The sequence below is a fragment of the Chenopodium quinoa genome, unplaced genomic scaffold (assembly GCF_001683475.1).
Source record: "Chenopodium quinoa cultivar QQ74 unplaced genomic scaffold, ASM168347v1, whole genome shotgun sequence".
Classification (NCBI taxonomy): Eukaryota; Viridiplantae; Streptophyta; class Magnoliopsida; order Caryophyllales; family Amaranthaceae; genus Chenopodium; species Chenopodium quinoa.
In genome coordinates, this window is record NW_018743217.1 from 330,243 (window position 1) to 341,474 (window position 11,232).

Consider the following 11,232-nt stretch of genomic DNA (forward strand, 5'->3'; position numbering starts at 1 on the left):
AATTCAACGGGTTCAGACTCCCCAGTCTCAAATCCGGTGTCTGGAACCCCACCATCAGGTACAACGGCAACAGAAACATCATCTCCGGCAGGTTTTTCAACAGGAAGAACGACGGCGATAGGTTTTGGGTCCAGATCTTCAACGGTGGAAAGTGGAGCGGGCCTTTTAGATCTAGAAGCAGCCACTGGTTTCTCCTTCTCGTCGCTGGAGAACTCAGCCAATTTAGCACCGATGATCCTCCTACGCGCAATTATGGAAGCGCGACGTAGTGGTTTCATCACACCAGTACCCCGACGGGGGATGTAGGTCGTAGCAAAAGAAGGATGAGGATTCGACCTTTTAGTAGCAACAGAAAGGGACTCGTACCCCATCAAATATGGATTTACATCATCTGAGGAAGCCAGTTTTAGTGAGAGGCTGATACAGAGAGAGAAGAATACAAAGAAATGAGGAGAGAGAAAGGTGAAAACCCAGTAGAAGTAGAGAGAGAGAGAGCGTTGGGAGAGAGAAAGAGAGAGAGAGATTGGGGGTATATGAAGAACTAGGGTTGAGTGTGAGTTCTGGAAGTTTCAAATCCAGAATTTAATTCATCCAACCACATTCATCTTCAATTGAATGGTGATTAATTGAATGAAGGTAGTTGGGAAATTGTAATTTTTAAAAAAATTTGGGTAAATATGGTGGGAATGGTTAAGAAAACTAAAGTTAGGTTAATTCTCCTAAATTTAGATTAAGAGTAATAAGATGGAGTTATAAAAAAAAAAAGTAAGGGTAAATAAGTCAATTTGTAGGAAAAACCCTACTAAAAAGGAAAAAAAAAAAGAAGTTGTTGCAAGTAATGTGAAGCACCCATTTAATGAAAGCAAGTGTTGCAAGTAATCCAAAGCGGAGGGAGTACTATAATTTATGTTATATGGATAAAATGTTTATCAAATGTTGATTTTTGTAGGAAATTACGAGGTTGTGTTCATTTTAATTCAATAAGAATAATATAAGTTTAGCAAAATAAAATAAGATGAAAATAGCAGGGCCTAAATATTTAGAATTTATTTTTATTGCTAGGTTTTGGACCTATTCACTTCAGCTTAATTTTAGTTCACTTCAGCTCCAATCAGTTCAGTTCGACTCCAATAAGCTAGTTCAGTTCAGTTCAGTTAGTTTAGTTCAGCTCCAATCAGTTCATTTCACTTCAGTTCAGCTTCATTCAGTTCAGTTCAGTTCAGCTTAGTTCAATAAATGTGAACATGCCTTTTGTCGTTTAGAAGATCATGTTATGGAAATGGGTGAGCAAAAACTATTGGAATACAAATTGCATATTATATTTTAGCCATAAATTTCATTTATTTTTTGCAAAATGGGATGCATGCAAGTGCTCCCCTTAGAAGCCAAATACATCCGCCTGTGGTTAAAACCGTGCATTACACGGGACTAACCTAGTAATATATTAATAAATATGTAAGAATTTAAAAGCAAGTTCGAGATAGAAGAAATTTAATTTTAATTTTAAAATCAAATTGAAAAATATTATATTTAATTTTTGACCATTATGATTTATGAACTACAACATTACTATTAGTAAAAAGAAAATATTAATAAACTGAAAATATATAAATTCAATACTCCGTAGTTATATACTTTTATAATCTCCGAGCTAAAGTGCATTAGCAAGGATACAAACTAATTATTGTTAAATTATTTGTTGGTAAACATAAAAATAGAAAGTGTTGCAAGACTTACCATTAAACAATGTAATAGGAAATACATACGTTCAAATTCAACTTGAATTTACAGAAAAGAGTACATGTAAAAATTTAATACAATATCATGATTTATTGATGATGCACGAAAGCACTCAAGTGACATGCATAATACATACAGTACTTCGTATTTAAATTGAGTGCATGCATACAATATTATCCATATAGCCAAGATTTTAACTTTGAAAGGTATCCATTTCATACCACCCGCACCACCGCCTCATTAGTCGTGACCGGATCCCATATTAGTTTCTAGAACTAGGGACTGGACCAGGCCTAGACCCTGATCCAGACCCGGACCCTGATCCAGACCCGGACCCTGATCCGACCCTGCCCGATCCAGAACCAGACCCTGATCCAGATCCTGACCCAGAGCCAGAGCCAGACCCGGACCCTGACCCAGCACCAGGTGAATATTTGGATTCACTAGGGGATTGGGCTGAACCATAACCGTATCCGAAACCACTGGTAGGCCCGGATGTCCAGCCCCACCCGTAAGACCAGTTCTGGCCATGACCCGAGCCCGTGGCGCCAGTTGTTGTCTCCTCATTGAGTTGAGTGTCAGCTGCTTCTGCTGAAGGTGAGGGTGAGGAGGGTGGTAATGATATTATTATCGCTATTTTCTCCATTTTCTGTCCTTTGCTTTCGCCGAAGGCGGCATTATGGCGAGCTAGAGATGGGGTAAGTAGCAGGTTGAGCATGAGAAAGATGAATACAAGGGTTTTAAGATGATACATTTTGAATGATTGTTTGAGTTGAGGGTTGTTTTGTTGATAAAATATGCACTTAAACTAGTGTAAAGCTATCTCTATATATAGTAAGGAGATTTAGTGGTAAGGGCTGATATTTTTTGCTAAATAGGGAAAGGGGAGATATTATCACAAAACATTCTTCAATTTTATTTTAGGAAAATTTGCAAATTACCACCCAAAAATAGTATCAATTTCTAAATAACCACCCATTTAAAATTTTATTTTAAATTACCACCCACTAAAATATTTTTTATGCAGATTACCACCTTTTTTTCAAAATCCAGTGGAATTCAGATGAGTGGGGCCCTCCATCCTAACGGCTAGTTTCTCATTCCCAATTGAATTTCCCCCCGATTTTCCCCCTATATAACATTTCTCCTAACCTAATTTGCGATTTGGACTTCAAATTTTCCCCAAATTCCTCAAATTTCAGCCCCTTATAATTGCTGTAACATCTTGAAGAAACCTCGGAGGTGAATTCGCATCAGATAACCTATTACATTCTTTAAATTTAAGGTTCTAATTGTGCTGAAATTGGGAAAAACTTGCTAAAATTGGGGAAAACTTGTTGATTAATTGCTAACCTCTGGCGTCGCCATCGACAGCAAGCAATTGTCAGGTGAATGAACTCAGCACATGGTCCCCAGCAGACGCCCTAACAATGGTGATTTTCGCAAACAACCTTCAAGCTAAACCCCAATTACATAGGAGCAAATTTTTCTCTCAACTTAAACTAATTTAGGGTTTTAATCTGCAATTTAGGATCTAAATTTGAAGAGTGGGTGAGAATTAATGGAGTTAGGTGAATTTGTAGAGAGAATTGACTGAGAGAATTGAGAGAGGAGTAGCTTACAATAGTGAAATCGACAGAAAATAAAAAAAATTTAGGAGGGAAATAACGACTGTGGGCTCCACACACCTGAAATCAACCGGAAATTTAAAAAGGGTGGTAATCTGCGTAATTAAATATTTTAGTGGGTGGTAATTTAAAAAAAAAAAAATTAATGCGTGGTTATTTAGAAAATGGAACTATTTTTGGGTGGTAATTTGCAAATTTTCCTTTATTTTATTTTAATAAATGCTCCATTTTTTCGGCCTAGGAACATATGTCAATGTAAATATTTGACCAATAAATTTTTTAATTATCAATAAGTATAAATTATAATAATTGAAAGTTAATAATTTATTCGTTGAGGCGGTTTCAACAAGTACCCACAAGATTATATATATATATATATATATATATATATATATATATATATATATATATATATATATATATATATTTGGGGTTTTCTATACAGTGCCCCTGAGATATTGACTTTTCCAAGTTGTGCCCACACATTTTAAAAATTTCACACTGTACCCCAAGGTACCTTTAGTGTCTACGATGTAACCCTACCGTTAAATTGACGTTAACTATTGCCTTTAGTTTATATGTTTCACCACCAAAACTCAGCCCTCACGACCCACCACCCTCCACCCACCACCCACCGACACACCCTAGGCCACCAGCGAGCCGAACCCCATCAGCGATCCCTACCATCACCCATCACAGCCCCACCACCACAAACCCACCACCACCTAGTGCACCACTAAAGAAAGTGTTAGAATGCAATGGAGGAATTTCATTCGAATTCTAATTGAAATTTCGACAAATTGGTTTAGGGCTTTTGTTTCATTGGATTCAAATTGCAAAATTAAGTTTGTAATTGTTATTTTCATTTTAAAATCAAATAACTTGGTTCAAAATAATAGAAACCCTAATTTTTCTCCCAAATTGATTTTAATTGTTAAATCATAAATTTGGGTTCAATTAGATTGAGATTAAATACACAAAACTTGTTTTAATTGATTTTTCCACTGAAAATTTGCACGAATATGGTTCAATTGGTCGAAAATTTGGGCATGAAGAACGAAAATATGGGCATAAAGCTAAGAACGGCAGTGAAGATTAGGGTCGAAGAATTGAGAGAGAAGGAGAGAGGAGGGCCGCGTGACGCAGGCGGTGATGGGTCGAGGAGAGAGGAGCGCAGCTCGGTGGTGCGGCGGGAGGTGCGGCGGTGGTGCGGCTGGAGGTGTAGTGGTGGGTAGTTGTGAGGGAGGAAAGAGAGGTGTTTGGGTTTTTTTTTTAATTTATTTATTTTGAAGTTAACATAAAGTTAACTTTAGTTAACGGAGGGATTAGGATAGGGTTACACCGTAGACACTAAAGTACATTGGGGGTACAACGTGGAATTTTAAAAATGGGTGGGCACAACTTGAAAAAGTCAATACCTCAAGAGCACTGTATTGAAAAACCCTATATTTTTTATGTATAAGTCTAGTCAAAGTAGTCTAAACAACTAATTAGTGCAAAAAGTGCTAATGGAGCGATTCTTAAAAAACGAAGGGAGTATTATTTTTGATTACTTTTCTTATAATAAACTGATCCTAAATTACTTACAACATTTCTATTAAAAATCTGAGTCTTAAAGTTTGTAATTATTTCTCTCACTTAACCACTTTATTTAGGAGTAGTAGTCTATAAAACTTTAAAGAATATGAAGCCAATTCAATTAAAAAAAATTTCATCAAACAAAATATCCTATAATAAACAATCACTTAATAAGATATCTGGTTTATCAAAATATTTAAAATAGTAAAATACTATACAGATTATAGTGTTGCGACTAATATGGAGATAGAGATTTTTCAAGTCTGTGGTGTATAAACTGTTTCAAATTTCCCTATGGACTATATTGCTATACGCATTTGTAATCTTGCATGGATGGGGTAGTAGCCTTTGTTTTTTTTTTTTTTTTTTTTATTAATTATTTCTTAAAATTCTTTATCTATGGTATAGTGTGATTATATTTATTGGATTATTAGGAAATTGAGGGTCCAATTTATGCACTATATATGTTAACATCCCTACCAAGAGTTTACGTGGCTTATGTCTTTTGAAAGAGAGTTTAGTTTTTTCTGAATTCCTACACATTATGACAAATTGACAATATTCGTAGCACCATCACCATGCTTGTGATAAGATATCATTTATACATTATAGAATTTGTCACATATGAAGTATGATAATTCCATAGTCTAGCATAATTTCGTTTTACATTTGAATGGGTTTTTATGTAACATTAGAGGATTTGCATTATTGAACTTACTGATTTACATGTACGTAGTATGACGGTCGTTTTTGTACAATGTTGCTTTTATATGGATTATTTGGTTTTTATGTTGTATGTGTTGGGGTAGTTCATCCCAAGTCTCACATGGAAGGTGTAAGGAGATGAAGAGCTCTTTATTAGTGAGTACACACTCCATTAGTATAAGGCCTTTTGGGAAGGTGCCAAAAAATAAATCCGTGCAGGTAAGGTCCGAAGCGGGCAATATTATACTAATATGGAGTGGAGTATGCGTGCGACTCATCAAGATGGGTGACCTGGGCCGAACAAGTGGTATCAGAGTCGATGGTTCGGCGAGACAGACACAGGTGTTATGTATGTGGGACGATTTCCTCAAATGTGTGACTTCGCGATTGTGGTGTCTTGCGTATATTATGAGCAACAAGGAAAATCAAATCTTATCTAGCTTAGGAAACTAATTATCTTTTCCTAAGATAAACTAGAAAATATATCTTGCATAATCAAATAATATATCATAAAGATATTATCATATCTTTCCTAATAATTTATTTATGATAAAAGGGTTGAAACTTAACATTATTTTATACCCATTAGACTGTGTCCTTTGCTTTATGACTCTAGGTTAATTTATAAAGCATTATCAAACTCTCTCTCTCTCTCTCTTTTTTTTTGGGAGATATCCTATTATTCTTCTTTAATAATTTATTGAAAAGATAATCAAGCAATTGGTTCCCTCAAAAAAAAAAAATCAAGCAGTTGGTTTTTTTTTCCCTTCTGAAGAAAAGATACAAGGAATCAGGGTTGTCTACTCTCGTTCTCTAAAAAAAAAGGGAAATTATCAATGGTACACCCAAGATTCGGGCTTTTATCAATGGTACACCAACTTAGTTTTTATTTATCAGCGGTACTGGTACAACCAAGGTTTAATACACTCATCTACAATAACCCAGTTTCATCATTCACTTTTGTTTTCGTTCTTAGTTCTTACCGTTACATGTCTTTTTTGTCCCAAAACATCAGGGTAATAATTGCTTCATTATTCCATATTTCCATGAAGCATGATTTAGTTCTTTTTTGCCATGTTTATCCCATCAATTCCCTCCCACCCCGCCCCCATTATCGTGCTCACTGCTCAGGGAAGATAAGAGTAGTGTGGAAAGACATAGATATTGTTCTTTACAATCTTGATTATCTGAACAATTATTCATGGGTAGCTAAGGGGAAACACAGGATGGTTGCTGTTGCAGTAAAACATGTGATGCAGGCTCCTCAAAATTTTCTAAACCAATTCCACCTCAAGTTTAGTTGACCTTCTACTTTTCAATTTCATACACCCTAGCTTGATATGCGAATTTTACAAACTTACAACAGTGAACATTCTTTAGAGCGCAGAATGGCACACCTTGGATGAGGGCCGATTAGAGAGCCTACCTATCAACGGAAAACCTCTGGATCCTAGTACCAATCTTCATACAGCTCCTGATGAGTACATTCTATATCGAATTCTCACAACAAATAGGTGAGCATCAAGCTCGACAAGCAGACAAGTAATGAAGCTGCTGAATAGCTGTCAGCATTACAAATGTATGGACATACGAGATTAATGCAAATGATGCTAAACAGACGGGGTGCTTCGACCTCTTTCATACCCATGTAAAAAAAGAGGACTATAAGTTACTAAATAACGTAGCAAAATCCAAAACAAAGTATACTATTGTTATCTTTAAAAAATAAAAAAAATAATCAAATATCAAGTATGCGTTTTAGCTTCACTACAGATTTTAGAATCTGTTTTCTTTTCACGAGTTTGCTCTGGAATCCATCTAGAGATTATTCGTGGTTCTATTTCATATTTCTCCAAACACACTGGAGAGTTGTCTTTACTAATGCCTAGGACATGTAACACTAGCAAAGTCTTAGCAACACCACCACACAGCCGAATTGTACCATACAAATCAGACCATAACTTCAGCCGTCCACTGGAGTTCTCATTTCTCTCTGATAGTACAAGAACAGCATATTCTGAATGGACCAAAGCTGGATGGTGGCGATAAGCAACATAATCAACACCGTATTGGGATCCCGACCTAACTACCCAATTGTTCATTCTTAGATGGGCATATGCTTTGAAATACTCCGGAAACATTTCAACTTTTGAAATCATGAATTGCCACAGGTCCTCAAAAGTTTTCACAACACCGTCGTCTCCCACAATCTTCAAACACTTCAATGCATAACATAAGTAAAAAGCTTCTTGTAAAGTAAATTCATACCAATGTTGATCATTTTGGCTGGTTACAATAACCCGGCCAAAACATGCACGGTTTAGAAGTTCAGATTGTTCTGTATTAGCTTCAAAAAGCACCCTACAACCAGATATAGATCCACTGCATTCTGATGTGGCTAGAGATGATTGAAGTGCTGAAACTATTCCCGACATTGGTTCAGCAAAAGCTTTTGCTTCTGCATCTTTCCCTTTCCACCGCGGACCCATTTCTTCTATTCAGAACAAGAATTCAGTCATGTGCATCCACAAATTCTAATGTCAGCTTGATGATCATAAACTTGAACTCACATCCATTTCAATCTAGCTGTAAATGGAAAGAAAAATATTGAGTAACTAACATGGTGGTCAGCAAGAGCATAATTTTTCACAATGACAAGCAGTAAGGCATTCAAGCAAAGCCAATGCATAACTGCATACTTTTTTTAACTAATTAAGATAAGAAAGAGGATCATTATCACAATTCATGCATCAAGTCAAACAATAGACGAGGGCCTCAATTGGTAACCCCCTCCCTAACAAATCCAAAGACAAAGATAAAGAAATTTTGGGTTATACTTCAGTTGTTCTACTATTTAGTAGGTAATTAACTAAAAGGCGTAGTTATTCATCATCTTAGCTTATGTTTCATAACTGCAGTATTGAAGAAACGAGGTATGCTAAGGATAAACTCTTCAGCAGTCAGACTATTGGCTAACAAACTACTCTTCAGCAAAACAGGTTCAAGCACACATTATGACTGCCAGGTCTATCCCTGTCCCTGATCCAGGAAGCAGGGCAGCTGCCCCGTTAGAAAAAATGTCCATTTCATATTTCCATTCTAATGTTAAGGTCGTAAACAAGAGCCTACAACACCTTGGCAATCAAATCTGACTCTATTATCAAAGTAGGCTCCAATAATCACATGAAGTGCACATAAAATCCTTCTCGCTTGATAACACCAATATAAATTGCACATAGCAATTTAGCAAAATAATAGCAACAAGATTGCTCATTACTTCAAGAACCCTAAATTGACTACTTTGACAATCACATGCAGATCCAAAATTATGTAAAAGAGGGGCAAGTACGCAGTAATTACAACCAATAGCTCAATAATTAACATACTAATTGATTCAAAAAAAATCCATAGTATAACTAATAATCTAATACAAAGGTTCGTCACAAGTTTACATATAACCAATTCATAATCTAATCAAGGGCTTACATTCATAAACAAGTCATTCTCTAAAAAAGTAATTAGAGTATCATATAACAACCCATCTCCCATGTCATTGGGACATATGCTTTTGATTTCGAGTTTCTAATATGATTTTTTACAAGTTTGATTAGAGCCAAATTTATACATAATCTAACTTAATTTTAATCAATTAACACCAAAAAAAAAGCATGCATAAACTTTAAAATCCAATAATACAGCAATTAGAGCAATCAATTCAATCATATTCACATACAACAAATTTGGATGCGAAACTAATCTTAATTAATCAAATTCAAGCCTAAGGCCTAACCCAAAGGGAGAACATTGAATATCAACAAATTAATAAATCAGCATGTTATTCCTATATCAATTGAGTATTTAAATAAATTAAAATTTTAACCCCTGTAATACTATAATAATTAATAGATTAACCAACAAATAACCTTTCATACCATCAATTAATCATCTGACGCAATACAAATTGATTTGGGATTGTATGAAACTAAACCCTAGATTATAAAAATTAAATTCGATGATTTTAAAAAGAAAATGAATCATACCTGAGAAGGTGGTTCAATGGAGATTTTTGAGGATGCTTCAATGGAGAGGAGAGAACAAGAGTAAAAGGGTGAATCAAAAAGTGAAAAGCTTGAAGCCTGAATGGAGCAGTATTACACTGTTACTGTAAATCTGTAATGCCTTCATGAGTTAACAGAGTAATCTCGCCCCCTTTTATTTTTTATTTTTATTTTATTTTTTTTAATTTTTTATTTTTACAACTAATCTCGTGCTTCTACATGATGGTTTTTTAACAATCTTGTTAATGAGCGTCTTGAGATGGAAAAGCATTGGCGTATAGAGTCTATGTGCCAATAAAACAAATAGACCCTAGTAAAATTTAACATTGACTCCTCATGAATATTTTAAAACGGTATTCCGTACTAGTATTACTTTGAAAATGCATATTAAATTTATGTGTAAATCAGTGTAATTACCGTTTATACCTCTTTATAGTTATATGATTCCAAGATTTTGGAATGATCGTTAGCCTTTTTTTTTTTTTTTGATCAAATCACCTTTGTATGATTGTATTGTCTTCCTTCTCATATGTTTTATAGTTTGTTTTGTCTAAAGTATGCCCACATGACTACATGAGCCATGAGCTGACCATGAACATATCTAATTTGATCAGAGAAGAACATTGACTTCACTTATGAATTGGAAGAACATTGACTCCTCACCAATATTTTTATGAATTGGAAGAATGTTTATCACTCTTATGAATTGGATATGAATTTGAAATTAATTTCGAGACAAATTTGGGAGATAAGAATTGAACATTGATGGGTTGTACTTAATTAAAAAAAAAAACAGCCAACCCGATAAATTCGGTTTATGATAGTGTTTTTGAGTCCAAAATTTAGTCCTAACCTAACTCGGTTCATGATCACCTATTCACCTTTAGTTGAACTTGACATTGTGATGTGTCACATTAGGTTAAATATTGGGCTTGACTCAATCACGGATGTACGATTATCCCTAACTAAATGCATATTTGGGCCTAAGATATAACCTTTATAAGGTACCTAGTCCTAATTTTGTGTTTGAATAGAACCTTTATAAGAACGGACAGACTAAAGTCGTATCACCCAATATCACTCAATCAAAAGTAATTCCTAAAACTACTAACTAAAATAGATAGGGAAACAATGTTCTTTTATTTCTTATAAATTATTATAATCTAAACTATCAAATGACCAAATTATTTTTATGAGAATTAAACTAAGGAAAATAAATAAACTAAAGCAAATTAAACTAGGGAGAATAAAAGTAGGGAGAAATCAATAAATAAAAGCTTAGGGTATAGGTTCACCAATAATTAATACTCCCGGATAAAACATAACAACCAATTGTCAATGCATAAATTAACTAGATTATAAAGGGCTTTCACTACGTATTATAATTACAGTATTAATCTACCGGTATTAATTAAATTGCATCTCTTGAATCTTGACTTAACCATTTATAAATTAATCTGTTTATTGAAACTAAGCCTAAACATCGATTCTCATCTCTCGAATCTCGAATCAATATTGCATAA

At 34.7% G+C, this 11,232-nt stretch overlaps 2 protein-coding genes across 2 annotated transcripts; both read right to left on the minus strand.

The window, feature by feature from the left end:
- Nucleotides 1–1,625: 1,625 nt before the first annotated feature.
- Nucleotides 1,626–2,570, minus strand: LOC110734677 (GPI-anchored CFEM domain protein A-like). The gene is made up of 2 exons (XM_021914817.1): nt 2,141–2,570; nt 1,626–2,083 (listed from the first exon to the last, which is right to left on the minus strand). Exons 1-2 carry the CDS (start codon nt 2,492–2,494, stop codon nt 2,003–2,005), a joined length of 435 nt encoding a protein of 144 aa, XP_021770509.1. The 5' UTR covers nt 2,495–2,570; the 3' UTR covers nt 1,626–2,002.
- A 4,280-nt stretch (nt 2,571–6,850) lies between these two features.
- On the minus strand, nt 6,851–10,122 carry LOC110734684 (tRNA-splicing endonuclease subunit Sen2-1-like). Its single transcript, XM_021914824.1, has 2 exons — nt 9,692–10,122; nt 6,851–8,237 (listed from the first exon to the last, which is right to left on the minus strand). The coding sequence occupies exon 2, from the start codon at nt 8,138–8,140 to the stop codon at nt 7,397–7,399; it is 744 nt and encodes a 247-aa protein (XP_021770516.1). The 5' UTR covers nt 8,141–8,237; nt 9,692–10,122; the 3' UTR covers nt 6,851–7,396.
- Nucleotides 10,123–11,232: the final 1,110 nt, after the last annotated feature.